The following is an 18,413-nucleotide window of genomic DNA, read 5'->3' on the forward strand; positions in this document are numbered from 1 at the left end:
AACTCGTGCAAAATCCTTCCATTCCAGGATTTTGGAGTAAATCCTACTATAAAAATTTCTTCGCTGAATCGACAATCATATGGCATTATAAAGATACAAAAATTAAAATAATAGTACTACCACTAAAGTAAATAATAGTAATCGCCAGACGTTGTCATTCAGCAGTATGATGGGCCTCGATGTGTGCTAGCAGAAGCAGCTCTGGTTCGATCTCAGCATTCCAAGCCAACTCACTTACCAGCGCACATAACGCTTAAATTACATCAGTGTATCATCATCATCAGAAACTGTTTCAGACACCCCAAACAAAAACTCCACATACCCAAAACAAAAAAGAACAAGACGAGAAGCTAGAATCTACGGCAGTTTCCATCATCACCAAGAAGCCAAGCAGGCAAGCATTTGTCACATGTTCCATGAGTAGCCACCACCTGCCTGGTCACCCAGGAACAGCCCACTCTCCTCCAGTTCAGTACTGATCAGATTCCCAAGATTGTCAAGATCATCCAACTCATGCAGAGCATCAGCCTTGGGGGTAGCCGCATGGCCGCCGCTGCCAATGCCGCCGCCCGCAGCAGCTGCAACTTGGGGGTTGCTGCTCACTGACTTGAAGCTGTTACTTCTGCTGGGGAGGATGCTGGCTGTATTGTTGATCACACTGCTAGGACCTGTTGTAACCATTGGAGTCCCACCCTTCACCGCGCCGTTGTTATTCATATGATCCCCGCTAGCGGCGCTGCCGGTGATAGCCGTTCCTCCTGATGCAAGACCACTGTTAGCAGGAGCATGTTGAAGTTGTTGTTGCTGCTGCTGCTGCGCCAAGACACGGTTGTTAGTGTTCTTGGCCTCTTGCAGCAACTGATGGAGCACATGCTGCTGATATTGTGGGCTCACACCCAAGCCCTGGAGGCTGCTCTGCTGAGGCATAGGCTGCTGAAATGAGGCCGGATGTTGGAACTGCGCGAGATGCACCTGGTTTGGTCCACGGAAGGATCTAGATGCTTCCAGCTGAATGCCATTGTGCATTGCTGTGGGACCTTTAAACATGCTTGATGCCTCCTGCTGAAGCAAACTCTGGTTTGCGACTGAACTTCTAAGGATATTCTGGTAATTGTTAAGTGCAGCAGCATTCTGCAGACCATTTCCAATGGGATTCTGGTAATTGTTAAGTGCAGCAGCATTCTGCGGACCATTTCCAATTGGTCCAATACCGTGCGTCTCATTCGCATGGGTGTTCATTTCTGTTTTGACACCCATGGCTTTGAGGTTAGTCTGGTCATTAGGAAGGCCAGCAGCTGCCATTAGTTGCTTTGGCTCGTGCATGTTTTGTACTGGAAGTTTTGCTGCAGTTTGCTTGGGATAGCTCTTCAGACCCTCTGCAGATGAACAGGGAAAACATTAAACATTTCAAAGCATAAAAAAATTGCTGAATTTTACAGGGAAAAAGGGGGAAAAACAGCTGCTTCGCTGTTATCACTGTATTATCTAAATTGGTATGCTGTTATAATCTAGTATCCAGCAACAATAATAATAATTTACCAGGTAATCCTTCCATACGGCAACCACACACCACCATAGCTAGTTCAAAAACCATGTTTACCAAGTGATATCATAACAACAAGTATATGATGTTGGATTTGGTTTGCCATGGATATGCTTTTACTATCTAGCCCTGTAAGCATTTTCCCCAAACAATAGAATATCTCTCAACACTTCAGACCAAAAGAACTTCTAGGCTTATGCTTATTACCATTTTCATGCAAAACATTGGTCAGGCAAAACTGCCTGGAGAACTTCATTATATAATATTGAGCGCCTAGTCAAACAATAGAGAACTGAGTGGTGAATTTGCATAAACCATACCTATAGGACCAAGCTTGTTCTTGTGGCTGAATTCAATCAGGTCTTTCATGTGATTCACCACCTCTGATATCTGAAGAGGACACAAATTCAATGAAGATGCTGTGTGCAGAAGTATATTACAGGAAATTCTGGATAATATTATAGCAAATGTTAAATAACACAAGGAGAACTCGTGAAAATATGGATACTGTTAGCAGCGAGATATTAATAACTAAAGAAAATTCAGGAGCTTCTTTATGGATAATATCACAAAAATAATTAAATAACCTACAAATGCTATGCTTACCTGCAAGCAGCGAACATATCTTTTAGATAGACCATGCTCATTTAAGGTGTGGTGGTCTATATTTTTCGCTAGCTGTCGTGACGCCGTCACAAACCTAAAGAGCGTAATGGGGTGCTGAGATCAATTAGATCATAAATAAAAAAAACTCTAGATGGAATTTTTAAAAAATCATGATTTGTCATGCCAGAAGAGGAATTAAAATTGCATGTCAAGGAACTAGTGGCATAGTTGGCTCACTAACATGTTGCAAATGTTCTGTGCATCACTGTTTGAGACCCCAGCTGGACCACTTTCAGTGGCAACAGTTTGATATTTCTGGGCAACTTGCAGCAGATGAGCAACCTGGAAAAAGCACATATGAACAATGAGATACCAAGTCACCAAAATTGGAGTACACCAAAGAATGGCAGAGATCAAAATGTGCAGAAAAAACAGGGATGTTTACCATCAGGACAGCACTACCAAAATAAAAACTAGACAAGGACGGTCAAGATGGCTTAAAATTCGAAATTATCTTGTGTTTTTGCATGTGCAGCCCTCAGGAAGCCAGTACATAAATTGGAAAATTAAACAAGAATCTAAATAGATGTTGGAGCAGTCTAGCAGGAAAAAGAAGGGGCTTTTTACAACCCAGCCTACCAAGATTCGCAATATTCATCCAACTAAACCACTTTATTAAAATTGCTTACATACGTGTTGACAACTATCACATAAGAGGTGTATTGGGTATATTACAGCAGCTAATCTACTATCTGCTCTCTATTGATCAAAGTTTAATCAAATAAAACAGAACAGCATAAATCTACCTGGGGTGAAAGAAACCTGCGAGTGATATACTCATCATGTCGCCGTGAACAGAACTCCCAGGACATTATCTGCATATTTTCACATGAAAACAGCAGATAAGAATGATCCTAAACTGTCCAATCATTTGCAACATCTAGATATTCACAAATGCAAGCTATTACAAATAAGCCTTTACCTTCAGTTCTGGTGTGAATATGATTCTCAACTGCCCCTCGTGTATCACATGCATATGTTCATAAATGCTTTTCTGAACAACTTTAGTATGTTCCAGCAGCATTAGTCCATTGGGCAACCGGAATTCATTGGCCATGTCAAGGAATAAGTATTCATCTATAACACCATGGTCAAATCTAATTTGACAGAGTCTAGGAAGTATTTCATAGGTAGCCTCTGCCAGATAAGATTGAAACAATAATAACAAAGTGAGATCAACATCATACAATGGAACTGAACTAATGAAAAAAGCAAAAAAGATCATGACTTCTTATGAGAAGAACACACTAGTACTTTAAAAAAGGAGCAAAATACAAAGTAGTCCAGGGAAAAATATGTTGTGAGGTACATTTTGAAGAAATGGCAGGTGCAAACTGCACAATATATGGTAACATATACTATGCAGAAATGCAGAACCAGAACTACATAACAATACTAGGATATCACCATGTAGTTTCAAGAAAAATATTTTCTGCCAGTCTGACCAATCATTCCAAGTATATTCAAGACAGACAAAGCCTCTTGAGATATAAACTTCATAGGATACTTTCTTTTTTGCTCGTGATGGCTAATTTCTCATATGAAAGATACACTCAAGATAATACAGTTTTATATATTTGCATTTTCTGTCTTGAGATGAGGAGGCAATCTCTATAGCACAAGACATGTAGGAATATTGAGTTTATCTACCAAAAGTACTATAGGCACAAAACAGTGCAGTAATTGATCTTCCATAAAAAAAGACAGGAGTGGGAACAGAGCAAATTGCAAGGTTCATTGTTATGATAATGAAGCTGGATAAGGTTCCAAAAAAGTAGTCAACTAACCATATCCTTTGCCCCCATGTGTATTACAAATGTCACAGCGCCATGAATCCTGAAACATGGAGAAAATAGTAATTTAAAAGGTGCAACTACGAATTTATGCTTCACAGTTTACTAAAATCTCAACAGCATCAGCTATCTCAGCTCTCAGTAGAACGATCATTAAAAAATGAAAATGCAATGCTAACTATTTCAAAATATTCATCTATAGAACACGCTCATATGGATTTTGTTTCTCACTACAATCACAAGATACTTGACTGTCAAAATATAGTGTTCAATATCCAAGCAAAGTTTAAAAGAGATGCTAATCAATATTGTTGTGAACATCACACTGAGAAGTATTCTGTTGAAACAGGAAAGTAAAGGGCGTCAATGTACAATGCAGATATAAAGATTTAAGTGTGAACCGTGAACTGACCGGAGCTGTGTGTGGAACAGCACCTGAAGGATTTCCTCTTTTCTCATACGAGGATACACACCATCTTTCTCTTGCTCGTGGTGCAAAATATTCATCAATAAGCTTCCTCCAGTATGTTATTGGATTATTCTACAAGCAGGTACTCCAGTAAATAGTAAATCTTATAGCCAAGAACATGTGTCTTGCAATAAATGTTTACAACGCAGAACCTCACCTCTGGTCGGTGACGCTTATGGTATAAGTATTGCTTTAACCTTCGAGAACAAAGCCCATTCTCGACAGGAGTCCTAACAGGTCCAGCTAGCTGCATTCCAGGCTGCGCTAGTGGAGGCCTCAACTGTGGCTGCCGAGGTATGCCAACTTGAGATTGTTGGATCTGTGAAAATGGTTGCAACATCTGATGCTGCTGTTGCTGCTGAATCTGTGCCAGTTTATGCTGATGGATCAAGGCTTGAATCTGAGGGTTCTGTTGACCCTGCAGATGAAGAGAACTCTGGCCTTGGAGCAGTTGCTGGATTAAATTGTGTTGCAGGATATCATCTTGCCTAATATCAACCCTTGACTTCTTCTGAGCATGCAATGCACCAGCAGCATCAATAACAGGTTGTGATGTTACACTAGAAGACCTTCGCTTCTGCATCTGCTCTTGGGGAGGACTTTGTTGCACAATGGGACCATCAATAACTGAAGATCCAGAGATGTTATTGGATGAAAACGACATTGGGGAAGCAGGAAGGCGCATGAATGAATCAGCATTCATGCTCGTACTTGGCTGCAACTGGGCACCTCCGGAGAGCGATGAGTTAGCATCCGTCACCAAAGAGCTAACACCAATGCTTGGCCCAGAGGAATTTGTAGTGCTAATAGGGATACTACCATGCATATCCCTGGGAACAAGTCCAAGGTTGGAGCATGGCGCCCCAGACATGGAGGTTACCAGGGTTCGATCCCAATCATCACTTTGAAGAACCTGCAAAAGGTGAACATGAATTATTAGGAAATAAATCATCAAATATCTTACTGGATAAGAACTGTTAACAGCCTAATGCGTGAGAACTGAGAAATGGTCAGCAGTAACTGAAGCCAAACAGATGCAAGTAGTAATGAGATTTTAGCATCATGAAATTTCTCGATTCAATGGTTGAAAAAACAGAAAACAGAAGAAGGCCATTTTTCAATTCTCTAACCATACTACGCTACTGCAATAGCATAACCAGAAAATGAAACTAGAATCCAACAAATGGTAAATAAATAAAAAAATCGTCTTTGAAAAGAAAATAAGGGACAGAAAATATAGCATGAAACACAAATTGCAAAACAGTTGATGCTGGTTATGCAGGGTGTGAGCTGAAATTTACTCTTTTGGTTGAAATTAGCCGAGCTTTAGCATTCTTTCCACCACACAAAAAAAAATATTTTTCCCAGGTTCCTCTCATACAAGTACAAGAATGGAGCATATACCAAAATGTCTTCCAGGTCAGATCAAACAACGAAAGAAATGAAATAGAAATCAAGTTCACATCAGACAAAATAGAATACTGAACTAACTTCACAACAAAAGGCTCCAGGGCAACGAATCGAGAGAGGAGGGGAGGGGAAACTGCCACGTCCGGGGAGGATGGAGAGAGAGGACAACGAAGGCCGGAGATGTGCCCGCAGCCGGATCGCCAACCCTAGCAAAGTAGAGGAGCAGGAGACGAAACAAGGAGAAAAATTCCCCCCTAATCTTTGCTCCGTAGCAGATGGATAAAAACCCTAGCCCAAACTCGCCCCCCAAAAACCAATCGAAAAACCGAGCTACAAAGATTAAGCTAACACTCGACCAAGAACAGAAATTCCACCTCTACACCCCCAAAATTACCACGCTACATTGCAGGAATCGGCACCCATCAACCCAAAAAAAAAATCACCCAACCCCTCCTCTCACAACCCAACCACAAATCGCCCCCCAAAAAGGGGAGCAAAAACAAGAAATACTTAGGTCACTTCCCGCGGTCCGAGCCATCAACCCCCCCCCCCCCACTACCAAACCATCTCTCTCACCTTGAGTTCGTCGGCTCAATCGCTGGCCCTCCCAAACCCCAACTTCTCCTCCTCTACCTTGCAGCTGCGATTTTTTTTTCTTTTTTGCTGCGAATTTTTTTTTTCTCTCCTCTTCCGCTTCTTCTCCTCCTCTTCCTGCGCCTGTAGGCGGCGTCCTCGCCGACGAGCAAACCGGTTAAATAGATTCGCGGCGCCCGGGACGGTGGCGACCGGCTGCAGCCGGTGGGCCGGGCCCACATTGACCGCCATTGACCGGTCTCCGTGGGGCCCACGGGAGGCCTCCGGGCCGTCGGATCGGCCGCGGAGCCGCATCGCGAGGCGGGTGTGTACACGCGGCCGCGCGTGATTGGCTCCCGGTGGGGGCGGGGGAAACCGGGAGACGGGCAGGTCGGCTCCTCGCTACGCGCACCCCGCTCGCGCGCGCGCGCGTACACACGCGGTGGTGGGGCCATCTTGTCAGCGACCGTGTGGCTTGGCGGGTGTGGAAACCTCGGTGCTTTGCGGTGGAAGGCTCGGGTGATCTTTTTGGCCGAGCACGCGGGTAGCTCTTCGTGGGGCCCACACCTACGGTTCGTGGGGCCCACATGTAAGTGAGGGTTTATGCAGGGCGGGTGGCTGCGTTGGTCGCTTGAAGAAATAGGAGGGGTCTTTTCCAGGACAGGAATGACTTGGTAACACTGACTTTATCGTCACTGAACGGTGGGTCCATTGATGTATGGCCCACCTGTAAGTCAGATCTAACATGTGTGTGGGTATGGCTATGCGTGTTCGGATTAACGGTGAAGTTTCTGCCCTTTAATTTTCAAGGACCGACTGCTCACTGCTTTGCCTAGGAAGTGGAATTGCTCCATGCACACAAAAGGCTACACACAAGGGTGGGGGGAGCTTCCTTTTGTGGCTGTACAAAGGGTGGGGGCCAGCAGAGGCTGTGCTGAGTTTGACTGGTTTTGCATTGTCTATGCAAGGCTGGAAGACTATCATAATAGGCTTTCCTTTAGCTTGATTATTGCAGCTTACATAGCCTAAATCATTGTAATGGGGGCATAAGGGATTTTTTTTATGTGGGAAATACAAAAGGATGAAGATTGAAGATGATCAATGGTTGTTGTGGTTATAGAACATGTATTTTGTGATAAATGGAATACAATTATGGAGTGTAGGTTGTCCTAAAAACGTGATTCAGCATAGACAGAAAAGTGATATCTTGTCTAGAGCACAACTTCGGATAGTGAGAAATATACGGCGGAATAACTGGATAGAAACCTATCCAAAATACATGAAACGGTTATTATATGCTTTTATATCTATAAGATATTAGTAGACTTGTCTAGCACGTCGGATCTAGTAAAATATTTAGTATACTATTTTTGAAAGAAATCAGATAATCATGCTTGGAGTGGCATTCCAATAATTTTATATTATTATTTCTACCAATAATAATATAAAATTATTATATTATTATCTTGTACTCCCTCCGTCCCAAAATAACTCAACTTAAGATGGGCCATCTTAGGACAACGAATCTTGACAAATGCTTTGTCCAGATATTTTGGGACATAGGGAGTACATGACTATGCTATGCAGATAATTCTTTTCAAATCGAACTGGGATGAATTTTGAACCTGTTTAGCCTGTTTTTGACCAGCTTTAAAAGTTAATGTACATATTCCAAACCAGCATATTAATCGCTTCAGCTGATGGTTTCTAGCGTTGTGATGGAGTGCATTCCAGGTTAACCGCGTTGCTAAACCAGCCAAGCCAAGCCAAGCCATCCCTGGTTACTTGATTAGTCTGTGTGACGTGTAGCGGTTGCATCCTTCGCATGGAAGAATACATGACGAGGATACAAGTCAGCGGCCACTATATAATTTTCCATCATGTGCATATACGAGGTTCTTATCGTGATCTACCGCGATATCTTGATTATATTTCTTGTAATTTGACTGGTTTTTTCAAAGAAAGAGAACTCAATGTCAACTCATCTTTTTTTTTCCCGACAGCAGCCCCGATGAACTAAGGCTTCCTTCGAAATAGAGTATGGAGTGAGCTTAATTATCAACCGTACGCAAAATTAAAAAAAATCATTAGCATGATTAAATTAATTAAGTATTAATACTAGCTATTACAAACTTAAAAAATATTAATCTAATTTTAAAAGAATTTTTATGTATATTTTTTTAGAAAGGAAAACACGATTAATTGTTTAGTAAGCGTGCTGACGTTAAACGAGAAAGTTGCCCGAAATATGTTTGATCAAGTTTACTCAAACATTTAAAAGAAAACTCACATGATGATTTGCTTTAATTTAGTAAGTACGCAGTACATGTGAAACTAATTAACTATCTTCATATACAAGCCCTGAACGATGCATTCACACGGATCAATTAACACGAGCCGCGTCGAGTAGCATGTATGATTTCTGATATTGTACAATCAACCTTGACCACCCAAAAAAAAGTCAAAAAGAATCCAATTTGAAGCGACACGTCTCCTAGCTAACAAAACGCAGCAGAGAGAAGAGTAACAGTAACACACCATGAACACGTAGGTACATTTGCGTTCTGTATATATTTACGGAATTTTCAATTTGGTTTCTCGCCATCGCCAATCCAAGACACTGCGACCGGCCATCTTAAATCGGGCAGGAAATCGACAAGTAATTCGATTTTGATAGCTTTCAGTTTACGTTCCACCGCGACGATCGATGGATTGATGATGAAATAATCTCGATCGATCACTGCATCATGCATGCTGCTGAGTCCAATCAATAATCGGAGATCACCTCCCCTTCATGTCGGCGAGCTGCGCGAACATCTCGCCGGCGGCGGTGGTGGACACGTCGGGCACGGTGGAGACGCCGGAGCCGGAGGAGGTCGCCGGGGCCGCGCCGGCGCCGTCGTGGTCGGCTGGCTTGTCGGCCCCCTCGGGCGGGTTGGCGTCCTGCAGCTGGAGCGCGTACTCGAGGTTCCAGAGCACGTCGCCCATGGAGATCCTGTCGCTGCCGAACTCGGCGAGGCACTTCTCGGCGGCCTCGGCGAACTTGTTGAGCGACTCCTGGTTCACCGTCCCGGCGAGCTTGGGGTCCATGATCTTCTCGATGAGGCCCTTCCGCTTCCACTGCATCCCCCACTCGGCGAGGCTGACCTGCTCGCGCGGCAGCTGCGGGTCGATGGGCGGCCGCGCGCACAGCGTCTCGAGGAGCACGACGCCGAAGGAGTAGACGTCGGACTTGTCCGTCAGCTGCTGGCACCGGAAGTACTCCGGGTCGAGGTAGCCGAAGCTGCCCTTGACGGCGGTGCTGACGTGCAGCTGGTTCATCCCGGGGCCGTCCTTGGACAGCCCAAAGTCGGATACCTTTGCGACGAAGTTGTCGTCGAGGAGGATGTTGGTGGTCTTGACGTCGCGGTGGATGATCCCCTGCGCCGTGCCGGTGTGCAGGTAGTGGAGGCCGCGGGCGGCGCCGATGCAGATCTCCAGCCGCTGCTTCCACGTCAACGCCGGCAGGTCCTTGCCGTAGATGTGGTCGCGGAAGGGGCCATTGTGCATGTACTCGTAGACGAGGATCATCTCGGCGTTCTCGTCGCAGTAGCCGATGAGGGAGACGAGGTGGCGGTGGCGGAGCTTGGACAGCATCTGGATCTCGGTGTTGAACTCGTTGATCCCTTGCTCCGACTGCGGGTTCCCGCGCTTCACGGCGACCTTGGTGCCGTCGTCGATCTCGCCGATGTAGACGTTGCCGAAGCCGCCGACGCCGATGATGGCGCTCTCCTCGAAGTTCTTGGTCGCGGCCTGGATCTCGGCGAAGGAGAAGAAGCGGCCGAGGCCGAGGGTGGAGGAGAAGGTGTAGCCGCTCTTGCTGGACCCGCCCTTGCTGGTGGTGAAGGATTGGCCGGTGTGGATGGGGAGCAGCCACGACGAGAAGCTGTTCCGGCGCTCCCAGTCCTGGGGCCGCTTGTACCACTTGACGGCCATGGCTCCCAGGCCGGCGAACGCGCCGAACATCATCGCGAACCCCACCGCCGCCACGGCCTTGCGGCTGCCGCTGCCGTCGTCGGCCTTCTTCCCGTCCACGCCGAACTCGCCGTCGAGGCTCCCCACCGAGTTGCTCATCTTGAGCACCTCCACGCCGCTGAGCAGCGCGTCCACGCGCCCCGTGTCCTCCCCCATCGGCCCCACCTGGATGCTCAGCTTGTCCGTCGCGATCGACGAGTTGACGACGATGTCCTTGTAGTACGCCGCCGACAGCTCGCCGGTCACCGTCGACAGGTCCAGCCCGGAGATGGCCTTGCGCCCGTTGACGAACACGTTGAAGTAGAGGTCGTTCATGCTCTTGCTCACGATGTCCGCGAAGAAGAGCCGGACCAGGTAGCCGAACGCCGGGTCCACCTCCATCTTCCACGACATGTTGAAGCTCGGGCTCCCCACGCCGGCGTCCGCCATCTTCGCGCAGCTCGCGTACACCTGCGCCGGCGCCACCAGCTTCGACGTCCCGTCGGGGAACTTGATGTTCCCCACCGGCACCGACACGTCCTTCACCGCCTCCTTCGACTGCACGTACGGCGCGTCCACGTCCCACTGCCGCCCCAGCGTATCCTTGTCGGGCGCGATGGCCGGGCCGCCGACGTTGATCCGGTACACCACCTGGTACGCCGCCTCGGCGAGCCCGGTCATCTCTCCGACGGGAGCGATCCCCATGGCCATGTCTGTGATGAGCTCGTCGGGGGCGTTCACGACCTCGATGGCGTTGATGAACGCGGCGGAGCCCTTGAGCGGGTAGAACTTGACGGCGAGGTGGTTCTCGGTGGCGTTCACGAGGAACTCCTTCATGACCGGCTTGTTCTCGGCGGTGAAGCTGTGGAGGAGGACGTTGGTGTCGGTGGAGACGGTGAAGGTGGCGGTGGTGAGGTCGAAGTCGGAGTTCTTGAGCGGGAAGAGGTAGAGGCGGACGAAGTGCCAGCCCGGGACGGTGAGCGGGAAGCTGTAGACGGCCTCGTCGCGGAAGATCCGGGCGGTGAGGTAGAGCGGCGAGGGCACGTCGGCGTCGGTGGTGGCGACCTTGATGGCGTCCTTGGCGGAGAGAAGGCTGTTCGACTGCGCGTCCGTCTTGTACACCTTGCCGCCGGTGGTGACGGGGCTCGTGCTGCCGCAGTCGATGAGGAAGTTGTCCTTGGGCGTGAACGTCGACGGCGTCGGCGCCGTCTGCGCGCCGCTCTCGGTGACCGGCCGCCCCTGCCCCGACACGGCCGTCGCGAGCGCCGCCGCCACCGCGGCGGCCAGCAGCAGCGCCGGCGGGATCATCCTCCCGCGGCGGCGCATGGTGGTGGGGTGGCCTACGTGGCACGCAAGACGTGGCAGTGTATTATTGGAGGAGGCGCGCGGCGCCCTCTCGCCCTCTCTCTCTGGTTGGTGGGGCCAATCGGAGGAGAGGGAGGAGGGGGCGTGGGGCCAGGGAGTCTAGAAGAGGGTGGCGGAGAGGTGGGCGGGTTATGTGGGCCAATGAGCGCGCCAAGTTTAGTTTAAGCAGGCCGCCCCTACGGTTGGGCCCGCCTCGCGCGCTCCACCGCTCGCAAATTCTCGCATACGCGCGCCGCGTCGGCCGCCTATTCTTAGCACGCGACGGCTTCGTTCGATTGCAGGTGGAGGAGCAAGATTTGTACCGCACACGAAATCTAATTTGCAGGTGGAGGCAACTCCGGCTCGGACGTCCGACGTTTGGGGAAAAATCGGGCGCTGATGTCAGCGCCCGATTTACGTGCAAAAACTACTTTAAATTAATTTTTCTCTTAAATTACTTATCTAAATCATGATTCGATTTCACCATTAAATTCGTTGCAATTAAATCTTCAAAATAAGACCACACATGGATATATTCCGACGATTTTTTTTAGCTTACTGTTGAATTATTTTTAAATGTTGCACGATGTTCCACCAGGTATATCAGAATTGTTTCACTAAATAGATCGAAAATGTTTCACTCGTTTAAATCGGGTGTTGTTTCACCTTATATAAAAATAAGGGCCATTTGCTTATTTGACCCTGTTTTGAAGGCTAACTACCAATTTGACCCTCTTTTTTTGAGTTTGCTTATTTGACCCTGCTTTTCGAAAACGAACGATCGGTCTGACCCTGTTCTGTTAAGGTGAGTTGACGGTGTTAAGTTAGGGGTAAATAGTCTATTTTGCCCTTGCAACGAAGCTGACGACCGGCGATGGCAACGAAGCTGACGGAGGCGGAGACGGCGACGACGATGCTCTTCCCGGCCACGGCGGGCGCGAGTGCGGGCGTGAGCTCGCTGCACGGGGCCATCCCGGCGCTTGTGTCGGCGGGGCTCGGCGCCGCGGCCGACGAGTCAGCGGGCGACGAGGCCAGGGACATCGGCGGGGCCGGCGGCGAGGCCATCGTCATCGGCGGCGGTGGGGGCCTTGGCGAGCAGGCACTGGCGCATGTCCCCTCCGCGCGCATACCGCCGCCGCCGCCGCCCCCTACATCCACAAGCTGACGCCGGCGCGGATCCGCCTCCCCTCCGCGCGAATCCCGCCGCCGCCGCCGCCGCCCCTACCTCCACAAGCTGACGCCGGCGCGGATCCGCCTCCCCTCCGCGCGCATCCCGCCGCTAGGCCCGGCTCCTCTCCTCCCTTCGCCGGCGCAGGCCTCCGCCTCCCTCCCCGCGCGCCGATGCAGATGCCGCCAGCGCCGCCTCTGCCGCAGGCCCGGCTCCCCTCCCTTCGCCGGCGCCGGCCTCCGCCTCCCTCCCCGCGCGCCGATGCAGACACCGCCGCCGCCGCCAGGCCCGGCTCCTCTCCCTCCCCGCGCCGCATGCCAGCCTCCGCCTCCATCCCCACTGCGCGCGTTGACGCCGCCGCCGCTAGGCCCGGCTCCCCTCCCTCCCTTCGCCGCGTGCTGTCACCGCCGCCGCAAATCGCTAGCAGAAGAGAGAGACATGGAGACTCAGAGACATGTGGATAGGGCTAGAGATGGATATGGTTTCCTCAAGGGTATTTTGGGCATTATGAATTTTAATTATATTTTTTTCTTTTTTTAAAATCAAATCTTAACGGTGTAGTGGAAATAGGGTCAGACGGAAGATTCATTTTTGAAAAGCAGGGTCAAATAAGCAAACTAAAAAAAGTAGGGTCAAATTGGTAGTTAGACTTCAAAACGGGGTCAAATAAGCAATTGTCCCTAAAAATAATGTTTCAGCAAATAGCGAAAGAATGTTTCAGTTCACTGCAATATTTGATCCATACATAATGAAACATTATAAGTACACTAGGTGAAATATTTTTTGGTGGAATAAGAAATGAAATGAATTCCCTTAATAGGGGGTTTCCAAAATATATGGGTTTTTTGTTGCAATGAAATATTTCAGTTCACTGCAACATTGGATCTATACATAGTGAAATATTGTGAGTACACTAGATGAAATATTTTTTGTGAAATAAAAATAAACCAAATTCCCTTAATAGGGGGTTTCCAAAATATGTGGGTGATTTGTTGTAACGGCGCGTTCCATAATGTCAAAATACACTACAATATTTGATCCGTACATAGTGAAACATCGCAAGTACTAGCTGAAACATCGTAAAACTACTAGCTGAAACATCAAAAGAGATCATATGCAATATTCAAAAAAATATCAATAGAAAAGCTAAAATATTTTTTATCGAAATATAATCATGTGTGGTCTTGTTATAAAGATTTAATTGCAACGAATACAACGGTGTGATCGGATCGTAGATTGGATAACTAGTTTTAGAGAAAAATCGTTTTAAAAGGAGCGATAGGAGGCGCGGGCGCCCGAGGCGTCCAATTTTTCCTCTGCCGTCGGGCGCCGGCGTGCAGCACTCTAAGCCCATCGCAGTGGCGGTCGAGGAGACACGCCGGTTTAGCCCGTTGTTTTTCGTTGGGCCGTGGACTAGTGGTGAGCGGTGAGGTCATAACATATTGACATAGCCAATCCAAGGTTTATTTTTCTTCTTTAAATTTTGTTTTTTTAAGAAAAGACAAGCTGCCAATTTTTATTAAATAGAGAAGGAGTAAACGGAGAGAGCTACAAATCGAACGTCCGACGTTGTAAAAAAAATCGGACAGTCAAATGTTTCGGTTGACTGTTGGTGCAACATTAAGTTATACATAGTGAAACAAAAAAGTCAGCCTATGAAACATATAGAACTTTTGTGAAACATAACAATAAGAATACATGGTGTAACATATTTCTATCACATATGAAACATTGAGTTTTTATTGTCTGAAACATATGTTTTTTTTCATCAGAATATAATCATGCGATATCTTGTTGTAAAGATTTAATTATAACGATTTCAACGGTGTGATCGAATCGTTCAACGGATAAGTAGTTTAGAAGAAAATTTTTTTTTAAGATCACTAAATACTTGCATCATGCATGGTGTGGGGGAGAAAGCTAATAGAATAGCATAAGAGAGACTAGGGGCAATAGCGTCTCATATTTTTTCAGTGATTGGTGAAACATTGAGTTGCACATAGTGAAACAAAAAAAAATTCAGTTATTGAAACATTTAATTTTTTTTATGAAACATAACAAAAACACACATTGAAACATATTGCTACTGCGTCTGAAACATTAAATTTAATGGATTGAAACATATATTTTTCTTTCATCGGAATGCAATTATATGATATCTTGTTATAAAGATTTAATTGTAACAAATATAATGATGTGATCATATCATAAATTGGATAAATAGTTCAAAAGATAAAACATTTTGAAGACCATCGTATGAATGTGTGGAGACATAGGGTACTATTAGTAGTTTGTTCATCCGATCTTTTCTTTTCGTCGGACTTATGATCTCAAGTATTTTCGAGGTTATGTGGGCCAGCGAGAGCGCCAAGTTTAGTTTAAGCAGGCCGCCCCTACGGTTGGGCCCGCCTCGTGCGCTCCACCGCTCGCAAATTCTCGCATACGCGCGCCGCGTCGGCCGCCTATTCTTAGCACGCGACGGCTTCGTTCGATTGCAGGTGGAGGAGCAAGATTTGTACCGCGCACGAAATCTAATTAGCATATAATTAATAAAATATTAATAATTATAAAAATTAAAAAATAGATTTATTTGTATTTTAAAAAATTCTATTTAGAAAATTTTAAAAAACACATCATTTAATAGTTTGAATAGTGTGAATAGTGTGCTAACGGAAAATGAAGAAGTTGAAAATTTTGGAGTTGAAGAATGGAATTGGGCAAATGGGAGGTAGAAATGGCGCTGCAAATTTGGATCGGTTGTATTCAGAGATTTCATCAGTTATTTCTTCTTCTTCTAATAATGCATGAACTTGGACAGCAGACAACACTGGTTGATGGAGCAAGCACCGAACACATCACATGGATGCATAATAAGTTCGATTAATTAGGAACCCGTGTTTATGTTTTGTGTTTGCAGTGGTCCAAAATCCTATGTTTGCAGTAACGTTACTATTGTTCAGTAGGGGTGACTGACTATTATCTTGTTTGCCTCCAATAATTACACAGCTGAATTGCAATGACGGAGTCGATCGATCACCTGCTGCAAATTCTGCGGTTGTTTGGCCCAAACAGGCTCGAATCAATGGTCATTAGTGATCAGGGAAACTGGAGATATTAATTTCTTGTGCATTAACGATCAAAACACCGAAGTAGCTAAAAATTCCCGTTTATATTTTATACGTCTTGCACGTTACAACCAATAACACAACAGACACTAACATCGAACAGAAGAATTAAAACAATACGTATAGAACAAAAACGCTTACTTCCTCCGTTTCACAATATAAGTCATTCTAGCATTTTCTATATTCATATTAATATTAATGAATCTAGATAAATATATATGTCTAGATTCATTAATATCACTATGAATGTGGGGAATATTAGAATGATTTACATTGTGAAACGGAGAGAGTACATAATAGTACTGTGTATACGTACGGTATATAGTAGCTAGCTCCTAATAGGAGTAATAAGCACTTAGAGAATAAGGATAGATAAGTTAATCCACGCATGATATCTTGTTTGATTATTAGCATCCGACATTGAACCACCTCCTCCTTGCTGGCTTCCACCGCTCCTCCGCCTTCCTCTTCTCCTTCTCGCACGCACATTTCGCTTCCTTCAGATTCTTCATCTTCAGATAAAAAAAATATCCATCAAATTAATTCAGATTTATATATTTTTCGAACAAGAGATTCAGATTTATATCAGATCGATAAAATGTGTATTGATAATGCACAGTTTCCAGACTTTTCTTTCTTTGTACATTTCTGCAATTATTATTAGTACTAATCTAGCGAGCTTAATGTGTGTGTTGCTAATGAATGCGATTAATTAATCTGTAATAATCATGTCACCGTGGATGTGTTCGGTTTGGTGCGATGAAGCTGCCGCGCGCCCTTGTACAGGAAATGCGCGCCGCTCCAGCTCCCGCCGCCGGCCGCGGCGGCGGCGCAAACCGGCGCCTGGTGTTTGCACGGCTCCGGCAGCGGCGGCTCCGACCACGCGCGGTCCTCGGCCGGCCGCGCCACCGCCGGCACGCTCGAGCCGCCGGCCGCCGCCGCGACGTCCAGCTCGCAGCTGAGCTGCCTGATGCGTGACTCGAGCAGGTTGAGGCGGTCCATCAGGCTGCCCTTCGCCTGCACATGCTGCAGCGCCGCCGCCGGCAGCGACTTGCTGTGCTGGTGGTGCGCCGCCGGCCCGCCGTCGCCGTCGCCGGCATTCGCCCGCCGCTGCTCCTCCAGCTGCCGCAACTGAAACAAAGATCAAACAACGACATGGTGATCACTGATCAATCGACGAATGGATCGATCGACACGCGACGGCGACGCTCTCTCGCGCTCACCCGGAGGTCGAGCTGGTCGAGGCGGCCGAGGAGGGTCTCCGGCGGAGGGAGGGCGGAGGCGCTGATGAGGACGCGGCGCTCCGAGCCGAGGAGCACGTCGGCCATGGCGGTTGCACGCCGGAGCACGCAGCGGCAGGTACGGTTTATATAGAAGGCCGCGCGCGGCGGCGAGGGCGGAGCCAAGATCGGGTCGTGGACTCGGCTCCGCAATCTGGCCCGCGCTCCTCGCGCGCGCACCTTTGACTTGGACACTGTCATACTGGGCCTGGATTTGTTGGGGTTGGGCTTTGTATGGCCCTCGTGGCAGGCCTACATGCCAGGCCCAATTTGAGGCCCACCGAGTAGTCGTAATTAACAGGAGACCAACAAAACATGATACTCCGTATCTCTTTGAAGAAAGAGAGCAGAGTTGATGAATGTCATGTCCTGAGATTTGGTCTATTTTTTTTCACGAACGCGTAAAATAATTGCACGTTAATATATTAGAGGAAAAATAGTTTTTGATACACAACGCAATCAGCCAGATCGGCTTATGCTAGGGGAATGAAGAAAAGCAAAACAAAAATTGTAGCTAGGAAGGAAAAAAAACTACTACGGCGGCTATGAAACTCCGATTGGTGGGAAGGGGTAGAGCCACGTTACATTTTCAATAAATCTCCAAAAGTAGCAATGCACGCTAAAGACCACAGATGATCTTCCAAGCAGATATACTCTAGAACCACTGAGACCGAAGAGAGCGTAGAATCGAAAACTCTGGAGTTCCGTTCCTTCCATAGTGCCAAGAGACCAGAAGTATCAGAGAGTCGAAACCGGCACGGAGATGCTCAGATAAAGCAGGCCCTAGAGGTTGGCCACCAATCCTGAAGCCGACTGCCACAAGAGGAAGAGAGAGCGGTCTAGCCAGGAGGCGACAACACACGGAACCTGACCTGCCGAGCGAACACACAGTCGAGGATTTGGTTTAGAGAATGTCTCTATTGGGTATTGTAATTGGAAGATAAATTGCGTAGCACGTAAATTAGCTAGACATGTTTTTAATTTAATCAATTTTTTTTAACTAGGTTCAACCCCTGGCTTCTTATTAAACGTTCCAAATGTCATCCCTC

At 47.2% G+C, this 18,413-nt stretch overlaps 3 protein-coding genes across 3 annotated transcripts; all 3 read right to left on the reverse strand.

Moving 5' to 3' along the window:
• Window positions 1-132: 132 nt before the first annotated feature.
• On the reverse strand, window positions 133-5,371 carry LOC4339967 (probable transcriptional regulator SLK3). The gene is given in 10 exon segments (XM_026026115.2): window positions 133-1,376; window positions 1,864-1,933; window positions 2,150-2,243; window positions 2,391-2,491; window positions 2,956-3,024; window positions 3,132-3,346; window positions 3,997-4,045; window positions 4,415-4,543; window positions 4,629-5,348; window positions 5,351-5,371. Coding segments are annotated over 10 exon segments (2,439 nt in total). The 3' UTR covers window positions 133-405.
• Window positions 5,372-8,835: 3,464 nt separating this feature from the next.
• Window positions 8,836-11,949, reverse strand: LOC107275938 (probable receptor-like protein kinase At2g21480). Its single transcript, XM_015786712.3, has one exon. The coding sequence runs from the start codon at window positions 11,771-11,773 to the stop codon at window positions 9,236-9,238; it is 2,538 nt and encodes an 845-aa protein (XP_015642198.1). The 5' UTR covers window positions 11,774-11,949; the 3' UTR covers window positions 8,836-9,235.
• A 4,160-nt stretch (window positions 11,950-16,109) lies between these two features.
• On the reverse strand, window positions 16,110-17,511 carry LOC4339970 (uncharacterized). Its single transcript, XM_026026505.2, has 3 exons — window positions 17,308-17,511; window positions 16,820-17,215; window positions 16,110-16,596 (listed from the first exon to the last, which is right to left on the reverse strand). Exons 1-3 carry the CDS (start codon window positions 17,410-17,412, stop codon window positions 16,492-16,494), a joined length of 606 nt encoding a protein of 201 aa, XP_025882290.1. The 5' UTR covers window positions 17,413-17,511; the 3' UTR covers window positions 16,110-16,491.
• Window positions 17,512-18,413: the final 902 nt, after the last annotated feature.

This window comes from Oryza sativa, chromosome 6 (assembly GCF_034140825.1).
Source record: "Oryza sativa Japonica Group chromosome 6, ASM3414082v1".
Classification (NCBI taxonomy): Eukaryota; Viridiplantae; Streptophyta; class Magnoliopsida; order Poales; family Poaceae; genus Oryza; species Oryza sativa.

Bases quoted from the DNA above. Each gene is read 5' to 3' on its own strand.
- LOC107275938 (XM_015786712.3), bottom strand. From the start codon at position 11,773: ATGCGCCGCCGCGGGAGGATGATCCCGCCGGCGCTGCTGCTGGCCGCC.
- LOC4339970 (XM_026026505.2), bottom strand. From the start codon at position 17,412: ATGGCCGACGTGCTCCTCGGCTCGGAGCGCCGCGTCCTCATCAGCGCC. The intron at 17,216-17,307 runs GTGAGCGCGAGA...TCTTTGTTTCAG, and splicing joins TCGACCAGCTCGACCTCCGG to TTGCGGCAGCTGGAGGAGCA. The intron at 16,597-16,819 runs GTGACATGATTA...TTTTATCTGAAG, and splicing joins CCAAACCGAACACATCCACG to ATGAAGAATCTGAAGGAAGC.